The sequence below is a fragment of the Ananas comosus genome, linkage group 11, assembly GCF_001540865.1.
Source record: "Ananas comosus cultivar F153 linkage group 11, ASM154086v1, whole genome shotgun sequence".
Classification (NCBI taxonomy): domain Eukaryota; kingdom Viridiplantae; phylum Streptophyta; class Magnoliopsida; order Poales; family Bromeliaceae; genus Ananas; species Ananas comosus.
The window spans coordinates 12874092-12892525 of NC_033631.1; the positions used below are offsets into that span (position 1 = coordinate 12874092).

Below are 18434 nucleotides of genomic sequence, written 5' to 3' on the forward strand. Positions count from 1 at the left end.
GCAAAAGCACAAAATAAGTGGATTTTTTATGCAAAAAGGCCATATATAATTATATATAATATGTATTTCTATTATTTAATTTTTAGCAAAAGAAAAATATAAATACAAGCTTAATTATAAAAAGACTCATTTATATGTAAAGTTTCAACTATTACATTAAAGTTTAATGAATAAAATTTTATAAATTTATTTTTTATATATATTCAATCTAAGTTTAATTTATTGTTCATTGGCCAGCTCGTGTTCGGCCAACACGAGCTGAATTTTTCGACTCGATCCTTTGACAAGCCGGCTCGTGTCTGGCTCGTTTACACCCCTAGACGGGACCTGATAGGAATCGGATCGAGATTAAAACGGACCGTAATCGCAACGGTGGATCGCTTCTATCCACATTTCCCCTATAAATATGAGTTGGGCAGAACCCTCGGCCTTTACTGTCGCCGCCCTCTCGCTTTGAAACCCTAGATCTCTTCGATACTTCGAAGAACCCTAGCTTCTGGTTCCCAATTTTTTTTTTTCNGGACCTGATAGGAATCGGATCGAGATTAAAACGGACCGTAATCGCAACGGTGGATCGCTTCTATCCACATTTCCCCTATAAATATGAGTTGGGCAGAACCCTCGGCCTTTACTGTCGCCGCCCTCTCGCTTTGAAACCCTAGATCTCTTCGATACTTCGAAGAACCCTAGCTTCTGGTTCCCAATTTTTTTTTTTTCTTGCAGACGCGTAATATCCCCAATCAAACCCCAGTTTACGATCTCTTAACTCGAAGGTGAGCTCTTACCGTCTTATTGTGTTTTTTTTTTTTTTTGGAGAAATTCTTATTGTGTTTAACAGACTCAAAATTCCGTTCCAAAAATCTATATATCTGTATATATGCGATTTAATCTTCTTCTGTGGCGCAGATATGGGAGAGGCGAAGGACAACGATGCTTACGAGGAGGAGCTTCTCGACTACGAAGAGGAGGAGGAAAAGGCCCCCGATGGTGTCGCGGCGAAGGCCACCGGTGAAGCAGCGAAGAAGTAAGTATGATGTCTCGAAAGGATAGCTATGGCTGTTTGTTTAATTTGCTCGGATACTGCTTTAAATTGTAGTTAATTACTACTCAGATTTCTTATGTGCTGTTAATTTTTTATTTGGATAGAACTTTGTAGTTATTAGTTCTAGATCTGTAATTTTTGTTCCCCTCCACGTTGAAAGCTAGGTGCCTCTACCCTTCTGTAGCTCGGAGAGGTTTTTCATGGCAAAAGAGACAACTTTGTGTGTCCGTATGATATTAGCTGTTTGCTTTCTTACTACTCTGGTTCTAAATGTATGAGCAAATTACTCTTGTGTGACTTCTTTGGGAAGTTGCCATATTTATGTGTTAGGGTTTGCTGTTTGAAGTGGTGCGGTTACGAATAGAGCTATGATTGTATCATTGTAATAGCAGACAATGTTTTGGTGCATCACTTATTCTCCTGATATGATAAGATGATCTTAACAACCTTAATTTTACGGTGGCAGGGGTTATGTTGGAATTCATAGTTCCGGATTCAGAGATTTCCTGTTGAAGCCAGAGCTACTTCGTGCAATTGTTGATTCAGGGTTTGAGCATCCTTCCGAAGGCAAGTTTTTTTTATCAGTTCCTTGTTAATTGGGCATTCAGTTATAAGATTGTAGTCGGTGTCACCCTTGAACCTGGTTTTTGCCCCTTTTTTTAATCGTTTGTAGTGTGATTTCCTGTCAATATATTGAAAATAAGCAATTCAATGTTTTGCGCATTAAATGTTGTTATCAAGTTTGGTATACTATGGTTTTAATTTAAAAAATTTTAAACATGTGACATGCAATATCTGTTGTGTGATATATTGAGAGTTTCTTCATTAGAACCAAATGCGGTGTAAGAAACTGCAAATGGGAGCAGATAGTTTTTCCTGAAAACTGGAATGAGGTTAAATGCAGAGTTTCTCCAGGAAGAAGAGCACATGCATGCAAAATTGTTTAAAATATTCTATTGCACACAAGATTGTTTTGAAACTTCCTTCTTAGCTTTTAATATTAGTGGCCAACTTAGAAATATTTCTTTTTTGGGTTAACGTTGGTTTGCCAAATTGATTGATATTTTTAGGAATGATGTTTTTGTTTATCATTGAGACAAATATTTAATTAGGCAAATATAATATTGGTATGCTGATCTGCAGGTAATCATTACTTCCACATTCTATTTTGGAGGAGAATTTGGTAAACCTTTTATTAAAAGGACTCAGAAGGTCATTTTTAACTCACTGGGGGTACCGCTCCAATTTTGTTTGGTTCTACATCAGTACAACACGAATGCATTCCTCAAGCTATCCTTGGAATGGATGTGATCTGCCAAGCGAAATCTGGGATGGGAAAGACAGCTGTATTCGTCCTTTCGACTCTTCAGCAAATCGAGCCTGTTGCAGGCCAAGTTGCTGCTCTTGTTTTATGCCACACAAGGGAACTAGCTTACCAGGTTCGACATCTTATTCTAGCTTTGATTTTTTTTTAAAGATATGTTTGCAATTATTTATCACATAATGTCATGCTTTCTTTGAATTTAAGAACTAATTTGCATTTACTTATTAAAATTATAGATATGCCACGAGTTCGAGAGGTTCAGCACGTACCTGCCAGACATCAAAGTTGCTGTGTTCTATGGGGGAGTTCACATTTCAAAACATAAAGATATTCTGAAGAACGAGTGTCCTCACATAGTAGTTGGAACTCCTGGAAGGATACTAGCACTAGCTAGAGATAAAGAACTTTCCTTAAAGAATGTGAGGCATTTCATTCTTGACGAATGTGACAAGATGTTGGAGTCGCTGGGTATGATCTCCCACCCCCCTGATTTACTAATCACTGGAATTCTATTTTGTCGCTTTGTAGTTTGTGCTACCCTATGTTTTATAATATTCATATATCATTTTTTTTCACACATATATTTATCTCTGGTTCTTCGTTTTTACGTTTTTATATGTTCTGTAGACATGCGCAGAGATGTTCAGGAGATCTTTAAAATGACACCTCATGACAAGCAAGTTATGATGTTTTCAGCGACACTGAGCAAGGAGATTCGTCCTGTATGCAAGAAGTTCATGCAAGATGTAATGTCCTGTTGTCAGCTCCCCTTAGAAGTCTATAATTTTCATTTCTAATTTAATTATCTACAATTGTACTTAGCAGTTCAGTTGATGCCAGTGCCTCTTGCTCTTAGTGTTTTGCTGGCCCTCATCAGTTTGCTCTTATCAATTTTTTGGCTAAGCTGGGATCCTTTTTCATTTGGGTGTGGGTGTGGGTGTGGGTGTGGGTATCTAATAGCTATTTATATTAAGTCTCGGTCTGCTTATTCCTGGGGGACCATTGTTATCCTTGGATCTACTTTTCTTGCCATCACATTATTGGCCGGCAAGGTAGAACCCTTTTATGAGGAATTCAACTGTGGGCAGCTCTGTTCCACAAACTTTGCTGGGCATGGTTAAGGATGGCCTTTTCAGTGTTTCATTTGTTCGAGCTTCAGTGAGGATGCTACAAAATTACAATCAAATGAAGTGGAGTTCATGCGTCATTCTCTTTTGGTACTGGATAACGTTAGCTTGAAGGCAACACCCTAACCTTCTTTCATCTGACGCTTGTTCCCTTTCAGCCAATGGAAATTTATGTGGATGATGAGGCAAAATTGACTCTACATGGTTTAGTTCAGGTAAAATACGGACATGTCATGTGCATTTCTTAGATGCAATCGTTGGTGTGTGTTATTTCTCATTATCTTTCTTGATGCAGCACTACATCAAATTGACCGAGTTGGAAAAGAATCGGAAGTTGAATGATCTTTTGGATGCTTTGGACTTCAATCAAGTCGTTATCTTTGTCAAAAGTGTCAACAGAGCAGCAGAGCTTAACAAGTTACTTTGTGAGTGCAATTTTCCTTCGATCTGCATTCACTCGGGAATGCCTCAGGAAGAAAGGTTTGTGCTTTCCTTCATGATTTCTGTACATACTGCTATAGTCATTATCTTATGCAAAAGAGAGTTAAATAGATGAATATGTTCCATATTATCAACCTCAAAGAGTTGGGACTGCTTCAAATTGCTCTTGTAGTATATATTTGTTATCACTCCTGTGTTGACTGTTTTTTCTCCTGTTTGTTTGAATGTGCTGTTTTTCTTTTTCGAAAATAGTCTGGTCTGCAAGAAGTATCTTTAGATCTTTGTGGTTCAGCTCATATAATCTCTTTGACGAAGCTCTTATTTTTGTTCTGAGGAACTTGTGGAAAGTTTGAACTTTTTCTCATTGTTTTTCTTGTTATTTAATATGAAGTAAAACTGTCCCTTTGTTACTATACTGTGTTCTCTGTGAGATCTACTAAATTGGTTCATCAACTTGAAGTACAATTGGCCTACTTTGACTCTTGTAGGAGAGCATATTTTTTCCAGGAGTCTTTCTTTTCATCATTATATTTTTGAGGTCTGACTGAAACACGTCTTTTCTTAGTTTATCGTTAACTGAATAAATGTTTCTTATAATATGGGTGTAGCGTTTGTACTTCATGTTTATTCTGCAGTTGAATTTTGTATAAATTGATTTAACTGAATCTTTGTTGCCATTTTTTTGACGATATATCGTGCTTCCAAATGGAGTTCCTATTTTGGAAATTTCCCTTCCTTTTCATTTGAAAAGTTATTTGAGGTTCATTTTTCTGGTTATTCAATTATTCCAACTCCCCTTCTGGTTATCTTGCAGGTTAACAAGGTACAAGAGCTTCAAGGAAGGTCACAAGAGGATTCTTGTTGCCACAGATTTGGTGGGCAGGGGAATTGATATTGAGCGTGTGAACATTGTGATAAACTATGATATGCCAGATTCCGCCGATACCTACTTGCACAGGGTTAATACTTTTTATCCATTAACATCTGTTAAAGAATGTGAATCAATTGTTATTCTCCAAAAACTTAAAAGATACCAGAGAATGGTGTTTTTTAATATTTATATTCAACAATATTTTTTCATTGGAGTTGTGGCGAAGCTTTTCGGCCTTCTTACTATTATTATTGCTTTTTAGGTTGGAAGGGCAGGCCGCTTTGGGACCAAGGGGCTAGCTATTACATTCGTCTCATCCGCCTCCGACTCAGATGTTCTCAATCAAGTCTGTGTCATTTATTGTATAACCACTATAAGTTGGTTGCTGTTTATGGTATTATCTAATTAGCATATTGTCTTTACATGAAGGTACAAGAAAGGTTTGAGGTGGATATCAAAGAGCTGCCCGAGCAAATCGACACTTCCACATACAGTAAGTTATTCTACTCATATAATGTGCTCATTGGGGTAAGACAAACATATTAGGTGTATGTTGAAATGCAAGATATATATCTCCTTTTAACTCTTAGCATGCATTCAATTGGAAATAATTTTTTACATGCCTTCATCTTAGGTAGACAATGACTATTCGTGTGGCTATGTGTGTAGAAATGTGTTAAGAATGATTCAGTGTTTGATACCTGCCAAGATAGGGCCTTAACCTAAAATTTTCAGCATGATTTTTTTTGTTCGCTTCTATCTATATTCTGCCAATGGATTGGAAAAAGGGCAATATTCATCATAGTATATGCTTTAAAAGGAACTGAATTGGAACTTCGCTCTCTTTGTATTTTGCATTGTAGAATTGACATGTCATATTTTTTGTCTACGGGCATTTTTTTTTTTTTTAAAGTTGTTGTCTGCTCAAATTCTAGATAAGATTTTTACGGAAACCTGATGTTTGGAGTTTGTTGTTTCAGTGCCATCTTGATAATGATATTCGTCACTTTCTGAAGGCGTAAAAGGAGATGGACGTGCGTTAAGAGCGTGTTGCAGATATTCCATAATTTGCCGTGATTGAGACATAATGTTGTGGAAGAGATTGTTTTTAACTTCTGTACCTCATAGTAGACAGTACTACTAGTACTTAGCATTAAGATCTGGATGCTTATATATCTAAGATGAGACGAATGTTGTTCTATATGTTTTATGTTAGGATTGGCTAATAGTCTTCTAGAATGATATTTGCTGGTGGCATGCCATATTAACTTTTGTTAGAGATTTCTGTCGTTTGTGTTTGCACTTCCTGATTCATGATTTCTGCGTCTGTAGTATGTGAATATATATGCACACGCACAGAGACGATGCGCACACTAGAATGCATCGAAATAGCACGTGCATAATGTTGGTTATCAATTTTATTTCTTGGATGTCTAAACTTTATTATTTGGTGGATTTTATGTATATATTGTTATGTACTCGCGTACGCGTGCGTTAGCGTAAGAATAAGTGAAATGTGAACTCTCATGGTAGACTTGATCTTATCTTGGGGCTAGTGGCTCATGGCATGACACGCTTGAGCCGGTAAGAAGCCCGTCAGAGTCGGTGCGGGCCTCTATATTTTGATGTCGGCCCCGGCTTGGCCCATGGACCGACCTGCCTGGATTGCCACTCCAAACTTGCGTGGTGGAATCAATTCGCGTAGATAGCCTTCTATGCCAATGATGTCTTTACCAATCAAATTTCCCCATTTAAAGAAATAAAATATAATAAAAATATTTTTAAAAATCATAATAAAATATACAAAATTTTAAAGACTATATATGATAAGTTAATACCACATCATTCATTCATGTAGCATCATCACATTTCAGATTTTTTCCGATTCGTCCACCATGCTCGTTCCGAGAACATTGAAGTTCGTAGACAAGTATAGCTGTATAGCATGCTGAAACACTGCAGACAAGCATAGCATGCTGAAACACATGGTAAAAGCATAATTTATCATGGAATGATAGAAAGCAGATATTCAACTTCAAAACGGGAATCTGGTTCTCACATCTACTAAAGATCAACTTTCCAGTAGCGTCCTCATTTCAAATTTAACTTAAAGCGAGGGGCCATGTTTATAATTTTCTTTTCCTCTTTCCTATTGGAGCCCTGAATAAATAGAAAACAGCACTGCACCATAATATTCTGTAGTCGTATTTGGAACGGCAATTCTGGAAAACAGTTTAAGCATATTGTAAAGTACATATCACATCCACACCCTTTCTTCGACTCCAAATTCACACGACGCGAGCTTTATACATGCAAATATATGCCATGTGCCAGTCACCTGTTAAACAAAATGATACAACTTTAATCGAGATGAATGAAGAAATATTACGGCAAGAAGATACCAAAGAAGAAAAGTCTCAAGAATGCCTGTTCTATTCAGAGACTAATTAAATTTGAACCACTCAAATACTGTCACCTAGTGCAAAAAGATAACTGTAATTTATTACTTTTATTCCCTTCTGTTGTTTTTCTCTTTGCAAATACTATGATACCGATCAGACTTAACATAAGCATGGAAGCATCATTAGTACTTATTAACTCCGTAGTAAAATAAGCAGCACAGTTAAGATCCTCTGTTAAAGGATCTAAATCAAGCAAATTCTGAAAGAGAAACTCCGAGGGAATCGCTTACCTCCACCGGAGAGCTTTGTAATGTCTTCCTCCCTTTGCAGAATCGGGTTGTTGTCATCGTATTGGATCCATTTCCCTGTATAACAACACAGTATTTTTTTTTTTTTTTTAATGTACTGAACCAAGCAACAATAACAAAGATAAGAGAAATTATTGCCAGGAAGCTCCACATCAGCCTTGCACATCCCACGTCATCTGCCATTCATTAATTCATTCCTCTCCTTTCAATCCACACCATCAAGGAGTTAACAGCCTTTTCCAAGTTTTGATATTATTATATAAACATGGTGGGGATTCGTGAGAAAAGGAATGGCGGGCAGAAGCCAGAGGTCCATGGACGACACGGAGGACCAGTCCAGGCAATAATTTCTCGAAGGATAAGCCTGTCATCATTGTGAACTGCTACGGACCGCTTTCTTGTTTGACCCATGCAACATAGTGACCAGAGTCCGCACTCCTTCCCTTGTGGGTCAGCACCGCAACCAGATCATAAATTCCAGTTAATTGTGTCTTTCCATCCGAAGAATTAGCTGCAGAAATGTTATGTTTCGAGCAATACTCAACAAGGAATTAAAAATTTAAAAGGTCGTTGCTTTAGTATTTGAAGTAGTTCACGACATCAGAAGCAACGATTAATAGTATCGATTTTTTTAAAGTAGGATAGGCCAGGACAAAACAGGCAGTTGATAGGCGAGCTATAAATATAAACTATAGTTCCAATTCCTAATTACCTTTATCATGAGAGTTGCTAGATGGTTCCCCTTGATTCCCAACAGATCCCTATAAGAACAAAAAGAAACAAGACTCAGTTAAAGTAAATTCAGATACTTTATTTGATACCTCTTGTTTTACAAACCCACATCCTTAGCAAGGAACTTTCTTGGTAGGTGTCAAAATTTCTTATTTACTATCAAGCTTGGATAGACAAGCTTCTTTGTCTTCTCCTTCCTACAGAATAGTTTCATATGCATTAAGGTTAGCACATGATAACTTTAAAAGGCCAGCACAAAGGATAATTTGGCATTTCAGGCAAAGAGTTGGTGGCAAACTATAACCAGAAAGTTTTTTCTCGTAGTAATATACGGCATATATATAGCTATAACTACAAAAAGTAATTACCAAATAAGTAAACATAGAAAAGATGACCTGGTAATTTATGTCACATGATAGTAAGAAAGCTTTTAAAAAATGAAACTTCAAAATATAATGTCTTAGAATGCAGCCTATGGAGGAGGGAGGGGAGTGGTCACCGTACCTCTGGTTGTGGCATGTTACACTCATTTGCTTTGGAGGCATTACTTTTATCCTGTGTTTTCAACCCAAGCTTGGCATTTTCTATATCTCGTAGCATCTTCAAATGCAGTTACACCACAATCAGGCATCAGAAAATTTTACAAATTTGTAATTCACAGTGAAGCAGCTCAACTCCAGTAAGTCAAAGAGAAGAAACCTGACGAGGAGCTTGAAGCTTTTGGCGAAGTTCTTCTGAACAGAATTCATAAACATCCAACTCCAGTGGATAGTCCACTTTCTGTAAATATCACAAAAATAGAAGAAAATAAAAGAGTGACCCAGTAAATTTTAAAAACAGCACCAACAAGCAGACAACAAAATGAGCCTTTTCTAAAGTATTCGAGCATCTGCTTAAGTTCAAAGAAAACAAGTATATGCCCAACTGTTATATCTAGAGCTAGAAATGAGGTGCGTCAAGGTGAGTGATAGTTTTATTTAGATGATTAAACGCCAGTCAACATAGCTGACTGAAGCTTATTATGAAGCGAATCATTCATGCTCAACCTTGGGTTTTCAGTTAAGCCCAAAATAAGCCAATTATTAGCAAGCTGAGACAGAACTTCTCATTGAACAGCTCTGAACACTACTAGTATCACAAAGATTTTTTGCCCTTCAAATTCACTCAAAGGGTTATTCTATATGCAGAAACACACGCAAGCAGAATAAACATGGGACGCTCATATTACCCGCAAAATTTTTGCCTTTTGATTCGACTCCCTTTTCCAGAAGAAACGCACAAACTGAACAGTCAAATACCTGCAATGGTTCCGTGTAAGCATTTATAAACGTTTATTTTTATAAAACAATGGCAGAACATTATCTTGCCTAGGCAATTCACTGATTCTTGATTCTTTTGTATAAATAGCACTACGTCCCAATGAAGGAGAAACTTTCTCTAGCTCAGATTTCAGACCCTGTTAAGAAAATGTTAGTCACCATGTGAAAGGGAAAAATGTTCAGTGCTAAAAGACTAAGAATGTGAAACTTATTGGCAAAGCGTTAATTGCTGCAAACATTAGTATAGAGTTCGGGGTTTTGGGGAAAAGATCCATTTTGTGCAATAGCACCCTTTCTGAAGATAGGACTGTTTCTCAGTAAATGAACATCTAGGCAATTATATCTACTCTCTTTTCTTTTACAGCGAATCCCCCCCCTTCACCCCACCCGGCAAGGAAAAAGATCTGTTCAATTTATATTCAGGGTATAAGTTGCTCCCTAGCATTTCAGCCAACTGACATTGGCTGAGACAAATAAGCCAAAATCAAACAAGTACAAAAGAACTGGTTCAGTTGGCAGTTCAACATCAACTTTTTATTCTAGTAACTTACATGCTTGAGCCCTTCATGCAAGTGGTTTACATCTTGGGAGATGTGGCATTTTAGTGCATAGATAGACTCTGTCTCCAAACTTTCCTCACCACTTTCTGCACAGTGGACCCTGGTTGATAAAAATAAACCACCAGTAGCATGCTTTTGTTTCAATTGTTGACATTACTAATGTGAAACAAATTTAATACCATTTGAAATCATAAAGGTAACAATAGCAATAGACACAATATGGTCTCTATCTTTTTAAGTTTGACAGTAAGGAAATGAATGCCAAATAGAAATACTTACCTGCTAACAAGATCAATCCCAAAAAGGGTCTTCACTGCAGCAGGTACTTCACTAATCAGCAAAATTATCACAGGAAAACAATATTCTTGTAAATTTTGAGTGGACAAAACATCATAAGAAGAGTAAGCAAGCTAGACACCACTAGATAATCAGCAATAATTAGTCTAAACTTAAGCAGAATACCTTGATTCTGAAGATCTAAGAGATTGAGAAAGTGCATATATTAGTTGTGTCCAACATTCCTCAGCATCCTGAAATATAATGAGAAAAGAGATTTGCCAGCTTAGCAGACAAGAGCTGACTTTGACAAGATATTATTTTCAGAGTGACAAACCTGTTGCATGTAAGTACCATTTTGCTGCTGAGCAAACTGAGGAAATTTTTTACGCAACACCTGCACAAAAAGAACATTAAAAATTAGACAAAATATGACAGGGTGAGGCATCAGATTACCAGATAATCACAAGTGGTATATTTACTATTCATTCATTCATAAGCGATAGTCCACACAACAAGATTTGCCTCATAATGCAGCGTACACGAGCATATCATTTCTTAAAGATGAACATCTCTATAATATCCCAAAAAAAAGTAGAGACTAACTAAACTGGTTGATTTATTGTGAATCAGCCCCTCAATTTTTCCTCTTAAACAGATTAATCCTTGATCTTACTCAACTTCCGTAGTGCCGTCATTAAATTATTTTTTTTCTGCCCAAAGTCCTGGGTTGTGTGGCGTATATGATTTTATCATCTTGATGAATACAGGGAAAACTAAAAGTTCTACTCTTACAAAACTTGGTTATCAGTAAACGGCCCTTACTGGAACAGAAGGACATTCCACTATGGATTGCAGTACTGTTCTGTTGGAACAGCTTCCCCTTGGTGCACTTCATGCTTGGAGTGCTGACTATAGCAATTTCAAAAGAGTAACAAGCCCTCCCCTCCCACACTCTCTCTTCCCCCATTCACAGCCATTCTTGATCTCTACAACGAGTCGCTTCCTACTCATTCAACAATCCTACTAAATGGCCATGTTCTGCAAATACTAATATCACACAACATGCCTCTCTCGCTCTCTCTCTCTCTGTCAGCAAGTCAGCCTCGTAGGTCCATTGAAATAGATGGAGAGAAAGGATAAGAACAAGAAATGGAAAATAACAAGGGAAATTAATTAATTTTCATATTATTTTATTTAAAAAAAATCAAATGATGATAATAAGAAGTCCCTTTGATGAGAGAGAAAATAAAGAATAAGATAAAACAGCTGCACCAAAGTATAAAAAACAGCTCCTGCAATATTAAAAAAGCTGTAGCAAGATGCCAGGAACTCACTGTCAAAAACTGCAAAGGAGCAACAGGCCGAATGCTTCGATCAAGCTCGCTAAAGAGATCACGCGTCGCAACAGTCAGAAGGTGTGAGTATTGATCAAGCTCATTACTTCTTCCAGAGTTTGTATAACTGTTCATGGATTACAGTGGGAGAACGTATTTTTTAGCCAATAAAATATGATAGATTATAAACCTCACTAGAATCATCCAGAAAGCATTTCAAATGTTTCAAACAAATTGCCTCAATATCATGAAGACATGTAACTAACCTCAGTAATGCTGACTTTAGTTCCGGAACCAAGTGTAGACATTGCAATGTAGAGTTCAAGTAACAGGTGTTTCCCAGGTTATAAAGACCAGCACTGTGACCCTGCAGCAGAAATCAACTTAGTTTTACGAAGAAAATGCACACACCACTTAATTGTAAAATAGAAGAAAGAAAGAAAGAAAGAAAGAAAGTCGATTTCAAAAAATCATGCAACAACATGCAGTTTTCTCCGGCTTGTGATAAAATAGACTCAGGCCCTCATTTAGTCATTCTACACAGTACAAGGCTTTTGCGAGTTTAACAAAATGCAAGGTTGAGAATGTTACCAACTTCAAAATAATGCTAAAGTTAGCAAAATATCTTGTTTTAACTGAATACCATCAAGCTAGAAAAAGCATTCGACGACCACATACAAGTTTTAGTTGACTTGATGAAACTTCCCACATTGAATTACATCTATGCATAGGCTATCATAGCACAATGTTTGTGGACACCAAAGCTACTATTTAAGTTCTGCAAACATTTCTTCATAAAAAAAAACACAAAACAAAGAACTGTGCAACTACACAGAAAAGCAAAACAAGCAAATCGATATGGATGGTAGAGTTGTTAATGACACCTCCCACACTCAACAATGGTAATGGCAGTCTTTCCTATTTAATTGCAATCAAAATGTATAGTTTGAAGAAATTAATTCTTACACCTCCCAACTATGGACAAGCCTAGCAAACAAAGTGGGCCACAAAATGTAGCTCTAATGCACAATGCTGTAGAAGATGTTTCCAAGCACAAAAGCAACCTTGCAATTTTGATAACACCAAAAACATTTTCACCAGGCCAGATAAAAAACACCTATGCTCCAAATCTTGAAATAAAGCAATGAATTTTAACTAGCAACAAATGGAACCATGGTCCTCACCACAGCAACTACTTGCTCTTCTTCCGGCAAATCTTCCATGAAGACAGGACCTTTTTCTGGAGCTTTCACAATTTCATCTGCTGTCCCCATCATCATCAACTTTTGACCCTATAGAAATTTATAAATCCTCAATTTTGCTAATACGAAGATGTAATAAAGTAATGCTGAAAGAAAAGAAGGCCAGAACAAGCAGCATTACATCTTTTACACCCAAAGTGGACCAATCTGCATCATCCTGCACCATGTATAAGGAACTTAAAGCTGATTATTGCTCTTCATATAGATAGAAAGTCCAGCACAACAGATATAATCATCTAAAGAAAGTCGGCAATAGAGTAAGTATCTTGTACCTTCAAGAGACCACCTTTGACCATGATCTTCTGCCTCTCTGGGGGTACACCAGTTAAAGTGTACAGCTGACTCTTAAAGACAATAGGTGGTTGAGTAGTATCGATTTCTACAGCTGGAAAAAGCTCCTTCTGCCATTTCACACTCACTGTGCGGAACATACAAGAGTCAACTTATCAGCAACTCTACAACATTATAAGGCGAAGGATATCCTTGGTAAGGACTTTATAGTACATACAGGATAAAAATCGGTAGATTTATTTTTTTACATTATTTTTTAAAACAAAATGAAGATTTATAAGCGGAATGATAGCATATTAGCTTGACAAACGGAGCAGAAAACAGGAGAATATACCGGTAATATCATTTGAAATTCTAGTCTTGCTACAATAGAAAATGGATCACAGGTCAATGCACAGCTCAAAGTACCAGTGGAAAAAACTTCTATTTCTAGCGAAACTCGCAACTATAATTCGAAAAAGGAAACTTATACCAATCCAACGAACAACACAACTGAGTCAGGATGAAAAAACGCAAACCCTAGAAGTCTAAATAGCATCGAGAAATTATGCTGTATAATTAAAACATTCAAATCGAGGTCACTATTTCAGCATAAACTATAACCTATTAACCTCTGATCCAATAATTTGCGGAAAAAAAAAAAGAATGTGGCTATAGGGGATCCGATCGTTCTAAAGGATTGATATGGTCAACCAAATGAGGCAGGAAAATTAGCAAATCGAAGCCCTAATTCGTACCGGTGGGCATGGTTGCGATAGAATCTCGCTCCTTGGAATCGCCGAAGCGGAGAAGAGAAGAAGAGAGAGAAAAAGGAGAGAAAGGTTTTCTTCGAGGGAGAAGGACGATGAGGATGAGGATGAGGATGAGGATGAGCAGAGGGAGGAAGCAGCGGCGAAACGAACGACCTGCCGGCGTCCCAAGTTCCTTCTAGAAAAGGCCTTATCGGGTGCGAGTCTTGCGCGGTGGGGAAAGGCCTTATCGGGTTTCGATTCTTTCATCTTCGCCGTAGATCCGCGATTTTTTAACTACATATTTTTTTTAACCTCTTATCGGGTCTTATCGGGTCTCACTGCTCACAGAGAGAAATATAACCCTTTATTTTGTTTCGGCGAACTAACTTATTTATTTTGATTTTTTTACTTTAAATTAAAAAAACTCCCACACTAAAGTTACCGAATGTTAGATTTTTTTTCTTTCTTTTTCAGTTAAAATAAAATATATCGAGACCCTGTTAACTATACATATTTCAAATCTAATAATTTTACCAGTTATTTGTTAATTGTTCACCAATCATTCAATTTAACAAAATTGCTAATAAAATTTTATGAAAATCCTAATATAATTATCTGAAATTATAAGAGGTAAAGAACAATTTTTGTTCCTAGGGGAAAAAAGAAAAAACCTTATTATTGGGGTGAGACCGTGAGAGAGGCAGCAACAAAAATTTAGAAAATAAAAACAATTTACTAAAATTAAAACATTAAACATTGTTACATATATTACTATTATTATTATTTTCATTAACAATATGGTTGGGACTTGGGAGACTACTAATTAAAGTGTGATGCGAGGAACGCCTTGTGGAGCGGGGTGGTGTTCCTTCCATTAGAAGAAGAATCTGAAGGAAGGAGAAGAGGAGCGTTCTCTTCGCTTTTATCTCCTCATAATCAAATCGAAGTGGGATAGATAGAGACGAAGTGGGGCGAAGATGGATGCGGAGACGCAGCAGAAGATCGAGGCGACGGTGTTGGAGATCCTCGAAGACGCGGACATGGAGTCGCTCACAGAGCACAAGGTCCGCGCCATGGCCGCGGAGAAGCTCGGCCTCGACCTCTCCCTCCCCGATCGCAAGCGCTTCGTCCGCCGCGTCGTCGAATCCTTCCTCGTCTCCAAGGCCAAGGAGCCTGGGCCCAAGGAGAACGAGAACGAGAACGAACACGAGAACGCGAAGAACGATGGAGGAGAGGAGGAAGAGGGAAAGGACGACGGGGGGGGCGGCCAGGAGCAGAGGGAGTACGACGACGAGGGCGATCTCATCATATGCCATGTACGACGTGAATTAGGGCTTTGCTTTTTCGTTAATTAGGGTTTTTGGCTCCTCTCACGTTTTGCCTTTGCAGCTGTCGAAGAAGAGGAGGGTGACAATTCAGGAGTTCAGAGGGAAAAGGCTGGTGTCCATCCGGGAGTTCTACGAGAAGGATGGCAAGCAGTTGCCTACCAGTAAAGGTAACTTCAAATTTATGTAGTTTGGTATATATCTCTTGCCTTGTGTACTACTGACCTTTTATCCTGCTGTTGCATTCAAGTTCGTTTACACTCTTGAGTTGGATTTGGTGTTTGCATTTGTTAATTAGGTCAAAAATATGGTTTTGACTCTCGACGGGATGAGCTCAGCTCCTTGTTTTGGTGCTACATGCGCTTATAGCATCCCGAGCATGATTTATTAAACTTACACCCTCATAAATTGTGTCATTTGAAGCTGAGCATGGGGTTTAATCAGTAAGAACTGTTTCTCTGAAGCTTCTTAGCAAAAGAAACATGTCTGATTGGAATATACTACTCAAGGTACTACGCATGTTACATATGTATGGTTTAGGGTAGAGCTTGACAATCCTCGTGGGTAGTTGGAGTTGGTGAATTTGCCAATTGTGATAGATAATAGTTAGCACTTTCTAAGAAATAAGGAGCTATCAAGTAATAGAGGATGTAGTGCTTTTATCCTCCAAAATAAAGAATGCTGCTTTAATGTGGTAAAAAGAATTTCTAACTGTTTGCGTTTGACATGGTAGTGAAGAATTAAAGTTGGATAAAACTTTCTAGAAGATGCGAAACGAAGGACGTCTCTTTACTTTGTTGCAACTTTCTATACATGATCAAATAGTTCTCCGGACGAGGACATAAAAAATGAATATTTGTCGCAGACCTTAAAAACTGAACAGCTGATGTAGATATTACGTAGAAGATTACACTTACCATACCTTTTGAGATAGTCGATGGCTAATGTATACTCATTTCCTCCACCTCTTATGCTCTTGGCTCTTTTGAACATGTAGTGCATCCTTCTGCTATGAAGCCAAGCAGTTACATCATTCATTTCTTTTTTGTATCCAGTCCTGTCAGTTTGTATCATTGGTTCTTCATTTGCTTGATCAGTTAGTTCTTATTTTATTTGTGGAAAATTTCCTTTCTGTTTTGGCTGGATAACTTGGATTTGAATTGTTTTTGTCCACTTTGCCCTCGAACTTGATTTTGCTCCATCAGCATTCTCACTACCATACAGTTAAAACCTTCTTTTTTGGTGGTTTTGGTTGAAACCGTGTTATTGTATTGCAAATGAAATAACCGATACTGTGTCTTATTATTCTCCTGGACAAAGCTATAACACAAGAAGGATGGTGTATGTCTGTATATGGAGTCTACTATCTAACAACTTATCAGTGAATTGCGACCTATTATTGTGGCCATGACAGGAATTGTTTATAGGCGATGTGGATGGTGGATAGCATGCCCTCTAAGACTTTGCATATATTACTGCCTGTAGTGTAGTGCTGTTCATTGTGCTTACCGTTGATCCTCGGCTATGTGAGTCTATGAATGCAATAGAATATCACTCTACTGCTGAGAGCACAATAGACTTATAGATCTTTTGGGAAGTTCCTCATTTGCTTTTTGGGCAAGAATTGGCACCAAAGTCCCTTGGATTGGTGTTTGTTTGTTGGTAGTCTTCAAAATCAGCAAGTTTTTTGGAGTCCCCATCTTTGAGCTGTGCTCCAGTCCCGCCACAACATTGTTTTTTAGTGATTTTTTCCCCTTTTGCTGCAATGATTATTTTGGTCCGCGAAAACTTAGTTGTTAATAGCACGCATGTAATACATCACACTTCACATTTTTTATTGGTCAATCTCATACAATTTACAGTTCTCAGAACTCTCTGATCAATAATTAAATGCATATACTTGGATTTTGGAGATGTAGTGCCCGTTTGCCGTTTGGTAATAAGGGTCATCTAATGCTATTGGGGAGAATTGAGTTGAGGCGAAAACATTTAGGAATATGCTTCCTTGTTTTCAGGTGGGACTAAAAAATATATTTTAATTGACTCATTTTGATTTACGCAATGTGTTCCTATTGTTCTTTCTCAGGGCACAAAATGCAATCTCCATTCAATCCCAAACGGAGCTGTGGCCATTTTGTTTTTCTTTAGTGCCTTAGTGCCTTAACACTGAATGACTGTGTTAAAGTCCCTTGAATGAAAATGGTAATACTGGTTATAGTATTTCTGGAAAGTCATACTATGATATTCGTTTGGAGTCTTTGGACTTTGTCAGCCTTCTTGCTAACACTAATTTGAGATATAAATTTAATGCTGTCTATTTTGGCTACTCGAGATATTTCTTGCAATTCTGATATCGACTTCAATTTTCACCTTTTTCTTCTTTTCTGGTGATATTTGTTCTGTGCCACCTGCAGGAATAAGTTTGACAGTTGATCAGTGGGAAGCCTTTCGGAAAGCTATCCCAGCAATACAGGATGCTATTAAGAGGCTCGAAGGGTCAGATTGATCAGCGTTAGTAGGTGCTCTTTTGCGAGCTTTTTCTAATGCGCCAAAGCTTTAGACATGTTTTGTAGCGCGTTAGAATTTTGAGTCCAAAAGACTAGCTGTATTTCTTGTAGTTTCAATGTGTAGTTATAAATGGATATGTCTGTTCTATATTTCCAGTAACGCTGCCCTCTTTTTCTAGCGGACTCTGCTCTCTTAGGCAGTTTGTGTGAAGTGTTTTATGACATAGAAATTATGCAGTTTTTTTAACAAATCTTTTACATAAATTTCTTCTAGTCATCGTCTGCTGTGTATGATTATCCTGGGCAATTAGATTTGAGTTGCAACTCTTCACTGAAATCTCAAAGTTCTTAGAAAATGAAAAAGGTAAACCAGCAGTTACATCTCTCGGGTTGGTTTTTGATTCTCAAGTTTAATCTTGTTCTCTCATCGTGTCTTGGGTAGGGAATTTGTTCGTTTAGATTCTTAACATTTGCAGTTGTAGTAGATTTTAATAAATTATTAGCTTCTACACTCCCAAGAGGATCTTTTTATGGAGTGATTGTCATCGATAGCAAAACTACAAATCTATTCACACTATT

General features: G+C 37.6%; 3 protein-coding genes across 4 annotated transcripts; 2 read left to right on the top strand and 1 right to left on the bottom strand.

Annotated features, from left to right (window-relative positions):
• Positions 614–6122, top strand: LOC109717469 (DEAD-box ATP-dependent RNA helicase 56). The gene is made up of 12 exons (XM_020243280.1): positions 614–773; positions 907–1024; positions 1509–1609; positions 2309–2481; positions 2603–2834; positions 2994–3112; positions 3652–3708; positions 3789–3973; positions 4749–4893; positions 5068–5151; positions 5235–5298; positions 5786–6122. The coding sequence occupies exons 2-12, from the start codon at positions 909–911 to the stop codon at positions 5794–5796; spliced, it is 1287 nt and encodes a 428-aa protein (XP_020098869.1). The 5' UTR covers positions 614–773; positions 907–908; the 3' UTR covers positions 5797–6122.
• On the bottom strand, positions 6797–14209 carry LOC109717589 (ubiquitin carboxyl-terminal hydrolase 6). Of its 2 annotated transcripts, XM_020243436.1 has the most exons (18): positions 14030–14203; positions 13274–13419; positions 13123–13158; positions 12924–13031; positions 12006–12106; positions 11740–11866; positions 10740–10799; positions 10589–10656; positions 10406–10456; positions 10118–10226; positions 9615–9703; positions 9476–9545; positions 8947–9027; positions 8752–8847; positions 8228–8276; positions 7907–8026; positions 7498–7572; positions 6797–7143 (listed from the first exon to the last, which is right to left on the bottom strand). In XM_020243436.1, exons 1-18 carry the CDS (start codon positions 14037–14039, stop codon positions 7094–7096), a joined length of 1446 nt encoding a protein of 481 aa, XP_020099025.1. In that variant the 5' UTR covers positions 14040–14203; the 3' UTR covers positions 6797–7093. The 2 variants fall into 2 exon arrangements, 1 of the variants encoding a protein (XP_020099025.1); XR_002218215.1 differs by lacking the exons at positions 6797–7143; positions 7498–7572 and adding an exon at positions 8357–8444 and having other exon boundaries at positions 7953–8026; positions 14030–14209.
• Positions 14805–18119, top strand: LOC109717227 (RNA polymerase II transcriptional coactivator KELP). The gene is made up of 3 exons (XM_020242898.1): positions 14805–15339; positions 15413–15518; positions 17763–18119. Exons 1-3 carry the CDS (start codon positions 15001–15003, stop codon positions 17852–17854), a joined length of 537 nt encoding a protein of 178 aa, XP_020098487.1. The 5' UTR covers positions 14805–15000; the 3' UTR covers positions 17855–18119.